This window comes from Spermophilus citellus (genome assembly GCF_964194105.1).
Source record: "Spermophilus citellus genome assembly, chromosome: 14".
Taxonomy (NCBI): domain Eukaryota; kingdom Metazoa; phylum Chordata; class Mammalia; order Rodentia; family Sciuridae; genus Spermophilus; species Spermophilus citellus.
In genome coordinates this window covers 89,184,686-89,204,096 of record NC_138194.1, presented here as the reverse complement: position 1 = coordinate 89,204,096, position 19,411 = coordinate 89,184,686, and the positions used below count along the sequence as shown (strand labels likewise).

The 19,411-nt window shown below is 44.2% G+C and overlaps 1 protein-coding gene across 1 annotated transcript in view; it reads right to left on the bottom strand.

Moving 5' to 3' along the window:
• Positions 1 to 3,123: 3,123 nt before the first annotated feature.
• FER1L6 (fer-1 like family member 6) overlaps positions 3,124 to 19,411 on the bottom strand; it is a gene marked incomplete at its 5' end in the record, with an annotated part of 117,869 nt that continues 101,581 nt past the window's right edge. Inside the window, 4 exons of the mRNA XM_081266407.1 lie at positions 3,124 to 3,336; positions 4,724 to 4,824; positions 17,111 to 17,274; positions 18,845 to 19,086. Coding sequence (XP_081122533.1) covers positions 3,147 to 3,336; positions 4,724 to 4,824; positions 17,111 to 17,274; positions 18,845 to 19,086 — 697 coding nt within the window. The 3' untranslated portion in view covers positions 3,124 to 3,146. The remainder of the gene's footprint in view (positions 3,337 to 4,723; positions 4,825 to 17,110; positions 17,275 to 18,844; positions 19,087 to 19,411) is intronic.

Below are 19,411 nucleotides of genomic sequence, written 5' to 3'. Positions count from 1 at the left end.
TTTCCAGGTCCATCTTGGGTCCTTCTGCCTCCCACTACACCCACTCTCCTTCAGAAGCCTCCTGTGCTTTGCTTCCTCCTGCCTCAGGGCCTTTGCATGTACTACCTTCCATCTCAAGCACTCTTCCTCTGCACCTTTCCTCTTCTTCATCCTTTGTCTACCGTCAGCCATGCTTCCCCAGGATGACTCCCTGTTCCAGACTGGGATGGAAGCCCTCAGTGAGATGCTCCTCTGCTTCCAGTGCATGACCTGATTCAAGCCATCATTAATTATCTGTGTACGTGATTGATTTATGTCTTCTCTCCATCCAACCCAGTGTTGATTATGATACTGGAATGAGGAGGGAAGTCAGAAATTACCTGTTGAATGAATGACACCAAATGTCCCCAGCTGTGAAGTGGGTCTGGTAAGCACCATTTAGGTGTCTTGTCGGGGAAAGAGCGAGGGAGGTATCAAACGGTTCAACACTGGTGACACAGAGCTGGGTGTCCTGTCCTGTGGCTGATTGTTATTTTTGCCAGTATTAATTTTGTTTTATTTTTTTTTGGGGGGAAAGAGTTAAAATGTTATAAAAATTATTTACATATATCCATTCTGAAACAAATTTAAGCTGTAGGAAAAACCCGTAAGTTGTCAAATGAATACATTGAAATGAATCCTATTTAAGAACACAAATAAGGGCTCATGACAACTTGTTGAAAAGTGGGATCTGTTTTTTTTTTTTTCTTACTGTAATATCTTTAAGGTCAGGCTGCACAGTCAGGCACAGAACATTACCTTATTTTAAGTGTGTTATACATGAGGACAGACCATATGCACAGCTATGTATAGAACACCAGGCAGAGCGGATTCCAAAACCGTCCTTGCTCACCGCTTCTCCTCACACGTTTCTTAGGAGGGCATCTGATCTAAAAGTGTTTCAAATGCTTCTACCTGAAGGGTTCTTAGTATTTTGGCATCAAAGGAAGTTGATGAGCTCTATTTAACTTGGGGTTCCGATCCTTGGCTTGCTTTTATTGTGAGTTTCGATGATGGACATGGTTTTAACTACCTTTCCGAATCCAGCAGAAAGTACAATACCTTACTTCCAAACTCATCCTAAAATAACACTGCTCTTTTCAACAACACCAGATATGTGTTGCTGTTTCCTAAGTCTCATCCATGAGGCACGATTCTTACTTCTCTTGGACGGCCCGTGATCTCAAAATGAGACAATCTCATGGGGAGCTGCAGAATTAAAGGCCCTGCACATCTTATTTCGTCTCCATCCCCACAGCCCAGGGCATAGGAGATACCCAATAAATACCCTGATAGGAACACGTCAATTTATATTTATTTATTAATTAAACTTTGTACATTCAAACCAATACATGTTTATCTTCGCAGTTTTAGGAGAAATGGAAAAACAAGAAGGAAAAGGAAAGATCATACTATTTGAAGATAGTCTCTATTAACATCTTGCCATATTTCTCCAGGCATTTTTTCTATGTATGCACATATTTTTTTTATTTCTACAACGTGGCTATACATACCGTTTGCTGATGCATATTTTATTTTATATACAAATGAATTCCAGGCATGTGTCCCACGCGCCACCACGTACTTTTGACCATGTCATTGGCAGCCATGCATCATTGCACCGTAAGAATGAGCCACACGGCTGTAACTACCTCACATGAAAACATCACAGAGGCAGCACACATTCTGTTTCTCGGCATTTCAAGAAACAGGACACAATGGTTACCAGGGACGAGTTCAGTGAATGAGGCTTGAATCCAAAATTACACAGAACATGCTTTGGTCTTTCTCTGATGGACCAGGAACATTCTAGAATGACTTTCTATGTAGAAGTAAACACACTTGCCTTTACAAGAGTCACCTCTGTGCAAGCCGATCAAAAAAGAAAACGGTGGCCCTGGTGCTTTGGGTGTCAAGAGAGGAATCCCAAACCAGTTTCTTCCATGCCACCCAAGATGGCCCTTTATAATAGAAGTCAATGATTGACTTGTTGTTTGTATTTGAAGCTAAAAATTCTGTGAGTGTTGAGGCATTACATTGTCATTCTGTTCTTTCCTCTTTATCTGAGAAAACCAGTCCCTCGCTTCAACTCCGTGCCTTTGGTAGGGCAGCTTGGACAAACTGTTGTGAAGATCAGAAGTTTACCTTCAACAACAACTGACCTTGACAAGTGCATGGGATCTTATCCTAAGACTGGTTTTGAAATTAATTTGCACCTGAGACTCATAATGAAGCCTGCACATATGTTGGTCAGGCTAAGTGCTGGACAGTGCCAGGGATGGCTGTTCATATCATGGTCTATGGGGACATAGTACTTGGTGGCTGTGTACTCTGTGTACCTGGTAAATGACAATTCCTGCTGTAGTGTGGAGCGCCCCCGACACCCACTCACACACGTGCACACACACACACTCTCACAGAGTTATATTTCACATATCTTACAACAAATTGTAAAATTCCTCTTGGAAATTGTCAAAAAGCATAAATCAAAATGGATTTCTTCAGAACTCACGATTACTATTGAACATGGTCATTTTAATGAAAAAGATCCAGCAACATCTCCGTCTCCAGATGGGAAGGTCAATAATGAAGTATGTTGGATGATTTATGGCAGTTTTCTCCAAGCCAGTTTCCCAGCCTGAATCGGTGACTGCATTCTGTAAACTGGTTAGGATATACAAGACAGGGTAAATACCTGTTCACTTGCTAAAATATCTTTGTCTGTTTGCTGCAACATTTCAATTAAAATAAGGTACTTGTAAGAAAATCTCAGACCCAGAGTTCAGTCTCTCTGAATACAGCTAATGATATAAAGTAAACATTCATTCCGTCAACTGGAAGTCCCTGTGGATTATCCAGAGGTGAAGGAGTCACTATTCCATGCCAAAAGCATGACTTAGGGATACAGCCTGAAAGATGGTGGCAAGGGCTGTGAAGGGAGGGGACGTCTCTTTCCCCCTCCTTCAAGAAGAGTGGATCTGTCCAGAGACACAGGGATAGTTCTTGGGTCCTTTGAGCCTCTCTCCTCTCAGTGCTCAGCACAGTGGCTCACCCAGAACTTTCTTAGATGTTTGCAGATGAGGAGAGGAAAGGATTTACAAAAAGGGGGATCCGGTCCTGCGTGACCCCTACGAGCCTGAGCCCACGACGATCCTCCGGCTGATGGCTCCCGGCAAGGTGTAGATGAAGAGAACCAGGAAGATGATGAGGATGATGAGGATGAAGCCGATGATGATGTACTTCTTGTAATTCTTCCAGATGAGGTGGTACAGGCACTTGAAGGGACTCATGAACCAGGAGAAGGAGGTGTCTGGGCGGCTGGGGGAGGAGAGAGAAATCGGGGAAGGGGGTCGTGTGGTCAACACTCAGGACTCTCGGGCCCTCAGGAAATATCTCTGGCTCCAGATTTCTGGGGACCCAATTTCTGAGCCCTGAGAATGGGGGCAGAGACCACACGTTGCCTGAAGTAGGAACAATCTGACATGGGGTGACAAGGGTCCCTGTCGCAGCCTAAAGGTTGGTCTGGAGTTACAGCCAGAGGCCCCACTGCCCTCCGTCTGTCCCACCCCGACCAGCTCTTGTCCCACTTGGGCCTGCAGCCTCCTCCGACCACCTCAGTCCATGATGAGCCCCTCACTCTGAATTCCTAACTCACCTATCGCCTGACGTATTTGTCTCCTGCACTCTGAGAGCCATTTTATGAATCTGTTATTTTTCCCTAAGTAAACAGAAATCTCCTGGAAGGTATAGCTATGTCTTGCATCTCTTCTGAATTCTCCAAAGTGTTCTTTTACTGGGTGCTTCTAAATAATGGAGCTAATGAATAACTAAGCACCTGGCGTTCCTAGCACTGTGAGAGATGGAAGGTAGGCCCAAAGGCAAGGCCACTCACCTTGAGACACCTGGAATAGGACACATACAATTTCTGTATTTTATATGCAGATTTCATATCTATAGCTATTCATTTTTTATTAATATTTTCTTTTTTAGTTATAGTTGGACACAATACCTTTATTTTATCTATTTATTTTTCTGTGGTGCTGAGGGTCGAACCTAGCGCCTTGCACACGCTAGGCGAGCGCTCTACTGCTGAGCCACAACCTCAGCCCCAGCTATTGACTTTTTAATTGATATGTAATTAAGAATTAAATTCAATAAAGCAACCCTTTTTTTTTCATAGTAAATCTACTTCTGGGAATTTACTGATTTACAAAAGGAAAATATCTTCATCATATTATAATTATAGGAAAAAGAAGAAAATTGAATATCTGATGAGGAGGCGACCATCAGGTTAATTGTGGGCATTAAGTCTGTGATATATTTCACAGACATTAAAAATCCTACTTAGGACAACTACAGCAATATAGGAAAACTTTTCAGTGAAGGATTTAAAAAAATCAAGACAATTCTGTATGTTTGATTCAAGGCCAAGTAGAAAAACCTGTGGAATTCATATTCAGGAAGAGGATGTGAAAGCAATCTAGAAATGCTGTGTCACCACAGCACAAGAACCTCTCCATTTTCCAAAGTCTCCAATGCTGTCAGGATGGTTTTCAGTCGTGGAAACACAGGGCTACACAGGTTGGCTGGCACCGACTGACCGCCTCCTGCTCCTTAGGGAAGCTCCTGAGGATCAGGCATCCTCTGAGACCAGAGGGGCTGCAGGGGTCCTTCCCCACTCCCACTTCCCCACAGCTCCACTCACTTGGGCTTGGCCAAGGGCTCCGGCTCTTTCCGGGCTTTCCCCACAGGATTCTTCTCGGCTTCTTCTGCTGTGACCAGGTGGAACTCAGCTTCCACCTTGCCCTGAATAAAGACAAGTGCTTCATTTCTAGTCAAGAAGACCTGCTAGGGCAATGCGAATCCTAGAGGAAGGGCTATGGTGTCAGAGAAGGCCAGCAAGTGCTGCGACTGTTCAGCTGATTTTGAGAAATACTGCTTTCTTTCCAGTATTTGGAGAAAGAAACCATTTTATGAATAAGAAAAGCCCCAGAATGATTTTTTTTTTTTTTTTTTTTTTTTTTTTTTTTTTTTTTTTTTGTGGAAGGAGAGGGTCCCACCTGGGCACACAGCTACACACTTAATCAGTCACGTGCATTATGCTGCAGGTGAGGATTTAATAGATGAAGAAATCACGCTCATGATAGAAACTTAAAAGCAATTAGAAAGGGGACTGAGGACTTGAGTGGCAGGTCCTTTTGCATCTGCGACTCTCTTTCTGTCAGTTCTTAAGAGGAAGTTGGTGGGTGTGGCCCCACATCCACCCAGGGGCTCCTCTGTCATCCTTCATTCCTCTTGTGTCTACACTATTTGCTTTAGAATTACCCTCTTATCCTAGCACCCCTTCCCTCCTCCTGCCTGCTCTATAAGAAACAGCCCCTCTGACTTGAATATTGAGAGTAATGTGTTTTTTGAAAAAACTTTTTAAATTTATATATATATTTTTAGTTGAAGGTGGACACAATATCTTTATTTTATATTTATGTGGTGCTGAGGATTGAACCCAGTGCCTCATGCATGCTAGGCAAGCGCTCTACCACTGAGTCCCAATCCCAGCCTGAGAGTAATGTGCTTTCTAAAAGTGCTTTTCCAAAGTTATTGACAGTGATGCATATCTTGAATCATCAAAATTTGAGACCGGATCCCTGCAAAAATCAAGTCATTCTTTCTCGTTCATGCATTCACTCATTACTTTGGGGACCCTCTGTATGTCAGGCACTGTTGTAGACACTGGAGATGTAATGACTAAGAAGACTAGAATCCCTAGTCTCCTGAAGCATCTGGTCTGGGTGGAGGAGAGAGACTCGTCCTCCTCCTTCTCCTCCTGACTCCTTTGGCTTCGTCTGTTGAGATTTAAGGTTATACGAGGGAGACAGATACTGGTAGGGGATTATAGTGTCCTAGAAGTATTTGAGGACATATGACCACTGCTTGAACTCCTCTCTCTGGATCACACGTGGATTAGACATTATGTAATTTCAAGGCATGGTTGACTTCTCACCCCAGTGAAAAGTTCTAAGAATCAGCTGAGCCAGTGGTCTTGCCTTAACTAACCCATTCACCCTGAAAAGACAAGGACTGCCCATCAAGCAGGGTTGGTTGCTTGATGACAATGTAATTGTGGGAGAAATTAGAAAGAACTGGTGTGAGGTTGAGGAGCAAAAGAGGATAAAGTGGCCAGGTATCTGCATATAAAATAAATGCAGTGGGCTTTTGTTGCAGGTGAAGTTGTGAGTTCAAATCTAGATGTTCTTAACCACCCTTTGGATTAGAACATGACCAAACCCAAACTCAAATGTCCCAAATTCCAGAAAAGTTCCTCAGATGCATGAACATTTGCAGTCTCATTCCTATTGAGAAATCTTGGCCTTACAGTCAATGGCTTGCACGTAGAAGCACTCAGGACATATTTGAAAAGGTGAGAAAGAAAGAAAAGAAAGCTTCTGTTGATTATATTCACTCTTCCACACAGCTATTGAGATGGAGTAACTGCAACAGAACTCTAACTGCAAATACCAGACTTTATTGATTGCTCACTTTGTTCTGGTTCATTTATTCTATCCTCTCCCTCGCTCTCCACCCCACCCCACCCCCGCCTTTTTCTCTGGCTCAGCAATGAGCAAGGCAAACGCAGAGCTCCTTCTCATAGGTGGAGAAATCAAGACACAGCAGTCAAATTTTCCAAGGTCACACACACAATAAGCCAACCCACTGGAACCGGAGCCCAGGTCTGGGTGATACCCAAGCTCATGGCTTCCCTTGTAGCCAGCCACCTCCCGACATCTTTATCCATTTGCCAGATCATTAAACTAGAAGCTCACAAGGCTCTTCTTAACTACATGAGACGATGCCGTGATTGTCTTCCTAATCACCATCTAAAGGCACTAGTCTTCCCGGGTCTATCTTCTCCTATGTCCAAAGGCCAGATGCTCTTTAGAGCCACCTGGCTTTCACTTCTAGGGTTTACGAAAGGCAGAATGAAGCCTGAGGAGCTCTTCCAAGCCTTGGTGACTGGAAGAAATCCAAGAAATGAGCCCAAAAAATCATGGCAGAGGCACTTCTATGTGCAAACAGGATGTATCTCCAGGAGTCCTTCAGAGGTGACCTAAGTGCCACCAAGCAGTATTTCATACATGACATGCTTCATCCAGTAGCTCCAATTTGAAGGATAGTCAGTTTAAGAGGAGCTAACCAGTTGCTAGGTTCCAGAATTCTTGGAAGAGAGAATATGTGTAAATCAACAGAACATACATTGGGATCAGAGTAAAAGGATCCCAGCAGCCCCTCTGCCCTAGTGCTCCATGATAATAAGCTCAGTCACAGGCCTTTATAACAGTTGGTGCTGTGTGCCTGTGTCATTCCATCTAAACCATTTGACAACCTGGCAAAGTAGACAACGCTTCTGCCCCATTTTGCAGTCCATGAAACAAGGGTGTGGAAAGGTCTGCTAACTTGGATTTAAAACCAGGATCTGTATCCAGGTCCTCTGATGCCAAATCCCATTTATCTTCTACTTCATTTGTCTACGTGACCTCTTGTTAAGGAAGAAAAGAGCTAGGCTATTTAAATAGTATGGATTTGTGTACCTTTCCTGAGATGTTCAAGAGAAACTCCATAATCCCTACCATCGCTCTGACATTAGTATGTGCATTTGACCCCCACTATGGGCTGGTCCAGGAGAGCCTAGGGAATGTCACAGCCTAGCATAGCAAGCAGTTAAGTGCACAGGAGTTAGACAGGTCTGCACTGAAGACAGGTTTGCTGTGCAAACCTGAGTGAGCTACCGGCCTTCTTTAAGCCTCACTGTCCCTAGGGGTATTATTGGTGTGTACCCTATTAGGTTTGAAACATAAGTGAAATAACACATTTACAATGCTTAGCCTGGTGCTTGGCAAATAGAAACATTTTAAAAAATGAAAGCTGCTACCTTGGGCACTGTTTCATCAACAGACACACATGTCTAATGGAAAATATCTCTGCTCATACAGAAAATGCCCAGAGAAGACCCACAGACCTGCTTCTTACAGGAAAACGTAAAGTAAAAGAAGGCAGACAGTATTCAATTAATTTTGCCTTTGGCACAGAAATCATCTGTGATTATTCTGGAGAGCCCTGTTACAGCCTCTCTGCCCTGCCTGGGTGGTTGCAAAGCATTTACTGAGCATCAGGAAGGCAGTATAACTGCCACATTCTGATAAATACCACGCCTGGCTGCAATCTCTCCACACAGAGCATTCTGTGTCCGTGCCAATCATCAGTATTCAGCCTAGCAGCAAGTAGAGATCTAAAGCTAATAATAGCCTCCAAATGTAATTTAAAACCAGGGCTAGAAAAACGTGGGCAGTTTGAGATACTAGCCATTAACCTAAGGACATCTACGGATGGACGAAAATGATAAGGCAAAGTCCCTGAAAGATCATGGATTTGTCACATTTGTTATCAATGAGCTTCAGACTTCACTGTGACTAGATAGTGGACACCCGGGGAAGCTGAGAGTGAGCTCTCTGATTGGAAACCCTTTCCTCAGCAGCAATTATCAAAATGCAGCCCTCACTGGTATTACATGGGGTGTCCTCCAGCATCAATGGTGGGATGTGTGTGGTTCAAATTCCTTTAGGAAAAGGAATACGTGTGTGTGTGTGTGTGTGTGTGTGTGTGTGTGTGTACATCTATACACACATCCATGCACATATAGATATGTGCATACATACATACACATATGCATGTATGTATGTGTGTATTGTATAGTCATACCCTGAACTTGGAATTCCATTCTGGATAGCTGAATTAAGGAAATGACTCAAAACTCAGAATAAAGCTTTGTGTACAAAGCACAGTCACTCTTGGGGACGTTCAAATTGTCTTATTTGCCCTAAATGAGGTGTCTCAGACTCCTCTTGGATTTATCTGCCCTGGTTCTGAAGTCAGGCCCTTTTCCAATGATCCCAGGCTTCCTTTAGTAGGAGCTAGTAATTAGAATCCAGGATCCATGGGCTGGGGGTGTGGCTCAAGCGGTAGCGCGCTTGCCTGGCGTGCGTGTGGCCCAGGTTCGATCCTCAGCACCACATACCAACAAAGATATTGTGTTCGCCGAAAACTAAAAAATAAATACTAAAAAATTCGCTCTCTCTCTCTCTTAAAAAAAATAAAATAAAAAATAAAAAAAAGAAACCAGGATCCACAGGCTAGGAGGTTTCTTGGTATTGGGTGATTTTGGTTCTAAGTTCTTTCAGTGGACAGAGCTGGACAATATATTTTTAAAAAAATCAAAAAATCCATAGTGATAGAATAAAAAAGCAGGAGACAAAATCCCATTTTCTATTATTGGAGGTGACTCTTATACCAACTCTATTTTTTTAGTTAGTGCATTATAGTTTTACATAATATTTAGGTTCATTTTGATATAATCATACAAATATAAATGTAATTCGCTCCCATTCAGTCCCTAGTACTCCCCCGTTCCCTTCCCTCCTCCCTCCCCATTCCCTTTCCTTTGATCTACTGGTCTTCCTTCTATTTGTAGTTTTGTAAAAGTTAGTTCTTTATAGATATACATAAAGATAACATTCACTGTGGTGTATTTACACAATGGAGTTTTACTCAGCCATAAAGCAGAATGAAATTACTGCATTTGCTGGTAAAAATGGATAGAAGTGGAAAACATCATGCCAAGTGAAATAAGCCAGACCCAGAAAGTTAAGGATTGAATGTTTCTCTCAAATGTGGAAGTTGCACCATGTCTTGATTCTAAAATTTGGGAATTAAGAGATATAATTAAACATTTTATCTTTTATGACTGTAGGGAAACTCTTCTTAATAGATGATTGCCAACTAATTAATGGAGAAAGAATAAGAGAATTAGATGATAGATATAGATGGATGGACAGATGAATGGAAGGAAAGAAGGAAGGACAAAAGTTAGGAAGACTTAGGAAAATCATTTTAGCTCACCAGTGGTTACTAAAACACTGGGTGAGAGGTGACAGCACAACAGAAATTCCCCACCGTGCCAAAATGTTACCCGATCATTTACTTGCTTCATGCCAAGGGGAAATGCTTTACAATGAAGAGATCTGTGCTTACCATCACCACCAAGCAAGCACACAGCATCACATCAGTGAGACCACTGGAGGGTGTGTGACTCTGACCTGGTTCAACAGGAAGTGAACATATCACCTATTATGTGTTCTGGCCAAAGGTGTTTAACTGCAACCTGAAAAAGCTGTTGTATCTAACCTCCAATTCACAGGAGATATAGGGATAGGGAATAAGATAAGCAACAGCATAAGAAAACAGCCAGATAAACCAGGCCTAGCTCACCACAAAGTCAATGTCATAAAAAAAAAAGTCAGAGGACTATTCTAAAATAAAATAGACCAAAGAAATATAATAACCAGAAGCAACATGTGAACTAGGAGTGAATCTTGTGTGGAAAGAGAAACAGCTATAAGAGACATTTAGGGGGCAACAGGATATTCTCCTTATAGAGGGAGGAGTGAACGTGATATGGATATATAATTGTATTAGGCAGTCATCACTAACTCTCAGATGTGATCAGTCATGATCTATGTGGCTGATGGCTATGTTGGAGAATGTCTGTGCTACTAGGAGATGCCTGTGAGAGTATTTAGGGGTGAAGTAACGTAATATCTACAACTTACTCTTACGTAGTTCAGCAAAACAAACAAAAAACCAAAAAACCCATACATAAACACATCCAAATATTCAAACCTACATAAAAATAAATATATCAACATATTAGCAAGGGTTGAATCTTGGTGGTGGATCTATGGCTGCGTATTGGCCTCCTATTCGTTCAACTTCTCTGTATAGTTCAATTATTTTAATAAACAAATCTCAAGGGAAAACCCAGTGATTCAATGAAGACATTTCTATCTTGAGAATATAAAGAGTTAATAATAATATAGATGGTATAACGACAGGGAGCGCTCATGAAAACACTGAATGAAACAAAATAACAAAGATACAATTTTTGAAAGTGGAATAATGATGCCTATCTAAAGACAACCAAAATCTCAATGCAACCAAAATCTCAAAGTATGGAAATAGCCTAATCATGAGCCATGGTTTTCTTTAGATGGTGTGCAGATGAGTGATATTACTTCCTTCCTCCCTTTTTGTGCTTTTAAAGTTTCCTATCAATGCATACTATACAATCTTAAAAATGGTGTTCGTGTAAATCCCTCCCTCTCTGCCCCTGCAGAATCTGAGATTGCCTCCTATTATTTACCCATCTGCCTGTCACCAGCCTCCTCAGCTAAGCTGTGAATGTCTAGATGCCAGGAAGGAATTCGCCCCAGTCACTCTCCAACCCCGGTGCCAGCATCTGCGCCTGGAGCCCCAGGAGATGCTGACAACTGGTTCCCACACAAACCAGAGGCACAGAAATCTCCTTTTCACTTTAGTTATTGATGTTCACTTTAGTTATTGATGTTCCTGTTGGTTTGTGAGATTCGCCTGTTCAAAACTATTAGTAAATAGCAGAAAGACTAGGAGGGGAGAGGGAAGGGACGGGGGGGGGGGTGGGGGGAGCAAGGAGGGGAGGGAAGGGGAAGTACTGGGGACAGAGTCAGAACAAATGATATTCCATGCTTTTATACTCTGTCAAAATGAATCCTACAGTTATGTATAACTAAAAAGAATCAGAGAGAGGGAGAGGGAGAGGGAGAGAGATCCTGATATCCTGAAGGAATAATTTCCTTAAAAGGTCACTTGTAACAGGACTAATGTAAATCGCATGTCACGATGAGTTTCATGCAAGACCTGAGGACCACGTTGGTGAGGACGGGCGGCTTTCCTCAGCAATGTCCTGGAGCTGTTCCACCCTGACTGTGAGGACCCAGCGTTCCACATGGGGAGCCCTGCTTGGGGATACTGAGAAGAAGCTTTAAAGATGAATCTGGCAGGTGGCAGTAAACAAAGCCCTTCTTACCTGCCATGACTGTGACAAGAAGGGTGGCTTCCCAGACACTGGGGATACACATCCAGCAGAACACGAGGATGTGCTGGAGGCAACCCTAAGTCACCCCCTAAGGCACCCCAGCCAACCCAGGTTTTAGAGACAGGGAATCTGAGACGTGGGGACAGGAAGCACTCCTAGAGAGGCGGTCTCCCAGGACATCTCCTGGCCTCTGGCTCCGTCCAGCCTGCTACACAGTAGGAGAAAGAGGTCAGAGGTTCCGCTTCCTTGATGAGGCTCCAGTGACCCAGGGAGAAAGAGGACAGAGGCTGGGTTACACCCTCTGCAGGGAAAGCAGGCTTGGGACCAGGTTTCAAGCTGGGGCCGGCCAAGGCTCTGCCTGGGGCTGCCCAGGGGCAGAGGATGAATGAAGTCAGCTTTTCCCTTTAGACAGGGTGAGAGCAAATGCAAGAAAAGAAAAGGCTTCCTTCTCCCTGGTGAGCGCTCTCATTTTTCCTAGAGCTCTACTTTAGAGTAGAGCTAATTTAATTCCAAGTCTTTTCTCTTCTCTTTGAAATGTATATAAATCCTTCTGAAAACCAGGCAGGCGTTTGTCTTTTACACCCAGAAATGTCAGTATACAGGACCTAGGAGTTAGCGTCGTGGTCTCTCAGTCTCTGAGGGAGAAAAGGGACCTAATTTCATTGGGGACCTTGGTCTAAGTTGTAAAACTGTCTCTTGTCATAAAGACTTGCATGTTTATTTTTCTTCTGCACAAAGACAATCAGCTAAGCAGGCGGTCACCCCAATTGCCAGGCGAATCTCACTAAGTGTGACAAATGGTGCTGTCCGGTCCTCTCACTTGAGGACAGGAGGTTGATCCTGAAGTCAGGTGCGTAGTGGGTTATAACTGCTTGGTTATATGCAAGGGTGAAGTTTCTGTCTGTCTCTGAAATCTCTTAGAAGGATGCTTGCGATGTGCTTCATACTCTGGGTTAATTACTTACTTAGTAATAAAACTTTTTCTTTTCCCCCTCTACTACCTTTGTGGAGAGCTTCTCCAGGTTGGGAGAAGATTTTGTTGTAAGTTTTCTTATCCCAGCAGATAACACCCTGGACCTCCCTGGAGAAAACCATGGATGACCTCAGGACCAGGTTGGGTGTCCCTTCTGTTCTCACGGAGCTTGGCCAGAAGAGGAAGTACTACATAGTGGTCAAGACCAGGGAATATGGAATCAGACTGTTTGGGTTGAATCCCATCCTCTCCTGACTAGCTGGGTGACATAGGCAGGGTACTTAGCTTCCCTGTGCCTCTTCTTTCTTGTTCATAAAATGGAAATTGATAATACATCCATATTTCCTGGGGTTTTAGCAGATAAGTGAGCTAATGTAGTGTGTAGAACTGTGAAAGTTAGGAAGCCCACCAAATTGAGAATAAACAGGCTTCATTGAAAGCTTCCTGCAGCAATGGCGATGGGCACCGTTACTTGTGTTTGTCAGAGACTCAAAAATAGAGATGAGAGATGTGGGAGTTTTAGAAAAAATGGAACCTTCAGTGCTGTTCTGACTGAAGGGTGCTGGCCAGGGACCCTGGGGGCAGGCCAACCGTGTGGTTAGTTAGGGGGCAAGTTTGGAACCAGGAGCAGGATAAGGGACGACAGAGGTGTGGAAGGAGGCGTGGAACAAGACCTGACCCTGGGTGGCTGAATGCTGTCGAGGGTGTGGCTTGGCTTCCTGAGTCAGCTGCTGCAGAGGTGGGGTCCAGTTGTCATAGGGACATCCAGGCTTTCAGAACCACATCTGGAACAGCAGTTATCCTAGCAGCACTTGTTATTGCTACAGTCCACGTGCTCTCTCCACTGGGCAAACTGGGCTGCTGCTGGCTTCTCTGGTCTGTTTTCCCCAGGAGACAGCAAGCTCCTTAGTGGCAGTGGCTGCCTCCACTGCACCTCTGTCACTGAGAGACCCCTACCAAAGCCCTGCCCAGGGGAGGCTCCCGAAACGGCTGAGCAAGTAAACAGCTGACAGAAAACATGATGACGTAGACTCAGAAGAGGGAACTTCACACGGAATAAAAACTAAGGGCATTTCATTAAAGGTCCATACTTACTAAAGGAAAGCCTTTCACTCGGGCTGTGGGAGCCTGAGTCATGGCCGGTTCCTCAGGAGCACTATTTATTTATGGTTTGTTTAGGTGGCAGGGATCAGGGCCTTGTGTGGTCATGTCCCACTGAGCTGCACCCAGCCCTGGAGAGTCCTTACACAGTGGTATAAAGTATGCAGATGAGCTTCTACTCTTACCCTTCTCTTTTCTTCTATTGACCAGAAGCTTGATCCCTAAGGGTCAGATGCTCATTCAGATACGAAGCCACTTCATGTTGGAAGCAGAGGGAGGTGGGCATGCTGAGAACACTTAATGCCAAACAGTGGCTCACCCCGAATTCTGACACAAGTTGGACACTTAGTATGTTCCTGCCACACAGAATCTGCCATTTAAGTGTCACAACTGCTCTGTGAGATGCATACTTTCATTTTGTGTTTGTACAGGTAAGGAGGCTCAGAGAGGTCCATTGCCTGAGGCCACACAGCTGGTCAATGGAGCCAGGCTTTGCCCCTAATTGGCCTTGAACCTGCGGCCAGCCCACTCCCCTGGGGCCAGTGAGCAGTCCCTCCCATTCCCTTTCTCCCCGACTCTGGCAACCACTAAGGTATTTTCTATGGATTTCCCATTCTGGACATCACAGATGGAATCAGACATCACTTAGCCCTTGGTGACTGCTTTCACTGGGCACAATGTTTTCGAAGTGTCAGCATTTCCTTCTTTGTGGTGGCTGAATGCTACTCTGTTGTATGGATAGACCTTTATTTATTTATCCATTCATCAGCTGATGGACATTTGGGTGTTGTGCTTTTAGTGGGTGTGAATGCTGCTGCTATGAATGTTCACAACGATGGTTCTTTAAAAACTCCATACTGCTAAATCCAACAGGCACATCTCTGTCGCTTCTTATATAACCACTCAGGAGCACTTGGCACAGTGATCCAACTGCCCTTCTCAGAGACTGGCCTCAGCTCATTTTCTTCCCCTTCCTCCTCCATCTCTGCTTAGTCCTCTGCCTCTTTTCTCAGTTTTGACCCCTCCCGCCCACTGTCCACACAGCATTCCAGGGTTCTCATGTGAGCCTCTCCCCTCACCTCCCTGCTGGACACCACTCAACGGCTTCCCTTTAGGATGAAGTCCACACTCTTCACATGGCCTGAGAGGCCGGCTCTGGTGTCCTTGCTGCACTCTGGTTGTAGGAGACTCTAGTCTTTTTGAAGTTTAGTTTTTCCTAAGCAACAAACTTTATGTCTCCTGCCCGTCCCCCCATTCCTTCTCAATGGCTCCTTTTCCATTCTTTAGGTCTCAGCCTAGTTCACAGTCACACAAAGTCCACCCCCCACCCCCCCACCCCCTGCCGCCATATTGAATGAAGTCCCACCCTGGATAAGCTTCCATTCAGCACTTGGGTCCTGACCAGCTTGTTTCTGTTTTCTCCTTGGTGTGGGTGGCTTTGCTTGTGTGTGTCATTGGCTTTAAACTATAAGCTTCATGACAGAGGAGACCTTGTCTGAATTCCTGTATTTTATTCCCAGGGCCTATCATTTAATAGTTGCTCAGTAGATATTTTTGGATGAGTTAAAGAAACAAAGGCCTGGAAGATGAAGTCAGATGGAATAACAGAAGAGTCTGCATATGTTAGACGAGCTCTAAAGGGTTAAGAAATGTCATGATGACGGCAGTTAAATAAGCATTCACCTATAATTGCTGCTTATTAATGTACAGAAACCAGAATTATGTCAACAGGTCAGAATTTGGATTTCCAGACTTGGTGACCCCATTTTCCCATCTGGTTCGGTGTTCTGCCGATCCTGGCCCATGGGTGGCCAGCTTTCCAGATGGGCTACACGTGACCTCCTGGTCACGCTGGGCTCATCACTGTTCCTCCACCTGAAGTGCACGTCACTCTGTTTCATCTAGAAGGACCTATCATTGTCCTCTGTTCTTGAAAAAATCATGCTCAACTCTGCACAACCCCCCAGGGATAATCAGATCCCTCTCTCCTCTCCGTTCCTTCTTGGCATTTTGTACCCAGATTATTTCGAGTACAACTGCGTTGTGGACACATTTGTCCCTCTCATGGGACTCAGAGCTGTTTGAGAATGGAGCTCGAGACTAATTCATTTCTGAGTTCCTTCATTCATCTGACAAATACTGACTGCGCATCTACCATGTGCTAAGCCCTGAAGCCCAGAACCAGCTCAGAGGCTGGTGGGCAGTAAACCCTCATGGAGTACTGCAGGAGCCAGGAGGGTTGCACCTGGCTGGAGTCGCAGTCTCTTTACCCATATCATCAGTCAGAGGGGATTAGATTGAGAGTGGAGGAAAGAGAAAAAGTCCCAGAAAACATAGTACAACTAGACACCATGGCGTTGACACCATAGACCTGGAGTTGCCACCCACCCAGTGAGGTACAAAGAGAACCCTGTTTCCCAACTATACTGACCCTGCAGCAGGGAGATCAGCTAGCAGCAGAGCCAAGAGCCCACATGCCAGCTTTTGCACCTTTGCCCAACCTCCTGGTCACATAAGTCATCCCTCCATGGAGCAATGAGGGGGTTGGGGAAAAGGCAAGAAAGATGTCCTTCCTGATATTTGTGAAGGGTCCGAACCCCCTACAGTGCCTGCAGGACGGACCAAGTTGGCAATTAAGGGAAAGGATAAACACCCTTCTGCTTGCCCTCCTGAGGAGGTTTTAAAAGGATGGATCAATTTTTAAATCAAGTCTAGTGAGGGGTAAAAAGACAAGGTAGTTACATTGAAATGCTACATTACTCAGGACTTCATGCATAATTTCGAAAGATGTTGAACAAAAATTAATGCCAGGGCAGAAGTTCAGGCCCAAATGATAGAAAACCACCAACGCAGACAGCCATCCAGTCAAGCAGGCTGAAATGTGAAGGCTTAATGCAGCCAGAAAGCTCTAAGAGTTCTGCTTCTCAGCGGAGGTTGTGCTTAAGGGGCTCCACGTCAATTCAAAGCACTTAACTTTTGAAGTTCACCAAATGACTCAATAAAAACGTGATGTCCCCTGACTGCCCCCCACTCCACCTCCTACAGTCGTCACTTACCGTGAGCTCTTTGCTTTTAGCAAAAGGCCACCAGCCACGCACACGCTTCTGCTGGAATATAGAGATCTTGTTCTCCTCCTTGGCGTTTTCAAACTTGGAGAGATCGCAGGCTTTGGCCGATTTGGCAGCTCGAGGGAAACTGTTGAGGTTCATTTCTAGGGAGCCTGTGAAGAGAGGCCCAGGACGGTTGTGGAAAACTGAAAAGTTCCGGAAGGACTTTTCTTTTCCTGTTTTGTTTTTTTTTTTTTGGGTTCTGGGGTTGAACCCAGGGGCACTCTACAACCAAATACACCCCTAATCCTATTTATTTTATTTGAGATGGAGTCTCTGTAAATTGCTCAGGCTGGCCTTGAACTTGTGATCCTCCTGCCTCAGCCTCCCAAGTAGCTGGGATTACAGGCGTGTGCCACTGTGCCGATCTGGAATGACTATTCAGTCACCATCTGCACTCGCCAGTTCACTCACCAGTCATGTGATGGGTATAATGTGGGAGGTCATATGTGCCAGGTATCGGGAGAATAAATATGACCACGTTGGGTGCCATCGAGGAATCAGTGACATGCTTGCAGACAGAAGATGAGGCAGAACTACAGTATGTGGCTTTCAAGCCTCAGGTTGGTGTCTTGGCTACTGGGCACCTTCCCTGCTCTGCCAGTGGGCGCCCTGGGGCTGGACGACACGCCTTAGCGTCCTCCTCCTCAGCACTGATGCCCTGAGAGAGGTCCCCCACCCACTGCCTCCCCTTCCTCTTGGAGCCCACTCCTCCTCCAGCTCAAAGCCAAGTTCTCTGCCTTTGTGTCTGCTCCCAGGACAGACAGCAGACCTTAGTGGGGTCTCTATAATATTTCTTCAGAGTAAAATGAAGAGAATCCTAGATCTTGTTTTAACAATTTTTTTCCTATTAGAAAGTAATATTTGTAAATTATGGAAATTTTAAAGCATGCAAAAATTTGAGAACAGAAAATGTTTCCATAGTTCCATTCCCCCCAAATTGGCTACAGCTTTCTGTATGGTCAGTTATTACTACTAGCTCCCCCTCCCCCTCTCCCTATGAATTTCCCTTTCATATATATATATATATATATATATATATATATATATATATATATATATATATATAGGAACATATTTTACAGAAATCGGATTTTTTTCACACTGTTACTTAATGCATCCTGTACAATTTTCCAACATATTAAATATTCCAGTATTTTTAATGGTTGCAATGTTATCGAGTGCTTACTATATTCAAGTCACTGTGGTTTGTTCTTTTATTTATTTATTTTTTGGAAGTGCTGGGGAATGAACCCAGGGCCTTGTGTACTCAAGGCAAGCACTCTACCGACTGAGCTATACCCCCAGCCTGCGGTTTGTTCTTTAATTACATTGTCACATTACAGCTTCACCACCCTCTGACATATTCAATAGTTCTATTCCCATTTTGTAAAGGAGGAAGACAGGCACAGAGTGGACCTAAGAATTCCAAGTTTAACCACCTTTTAGTGATAGAATAAAAATCAACTTATGTCTATTTGAAGGTGTAGTGGTCCATCATACGGTTGCCCCACAATTTATTTAGCCAATTGTATCATCATAGCTGTTTGGGCTGTTTCCAATTTCTTCCTATCATAAATAGCACAGAAATTATTATCCTTGTAACTGAATTAGACACAGATCTCCAAAAGCTGGAACAGAACCCTGAACATTAATATGTGCTTGATGAAGCCACTGGCTTACCCAGGAAGTCATCTGAGGACAGCCTTTCAAAATCCCAAACCTGCAGCACCAACACAGCTGGAGTCTTACACTCCATCTTCTCTAAGGAAAAGATATTCTCCCTCTTGGTAATGACCATTTGCTTCTCAGCTGGGAGATACTGAAACGGAAACAGGAAGCGCCAGTTGAAGTTCCCTTCTCCTGTGAGGGAGTTGTAGTGCACGTCTGTCTCCTGCTTGTCATCCTCCAAACCCTTTATCCACCTGAATGAAGAGTAAAACAAAGTTCAAACACTCGGAGACATGATTCAGGCATCAGTATAATCAAGAGGTTCAATATGGCCACAGCTTTAAAATTATCATGTGATTAGGCCAAATGGAAGTTTCCACTGAAATTTAAAAGAGGAAAAGAGGTATCAAAGGGCTTGGAACAGACCTAAGACTCACTTCACCCTCAGGCAGGGTGGGGAGTGTCTTCCATTTTTTGGGCACACCTGAAACCCCATGTGATCAAGATGGAAAATTCAGGAAATAGGAAGTGAAAGTATAGACTGAACCCATTGCCCTGGGGACCCTCTTTGTAAGGGTC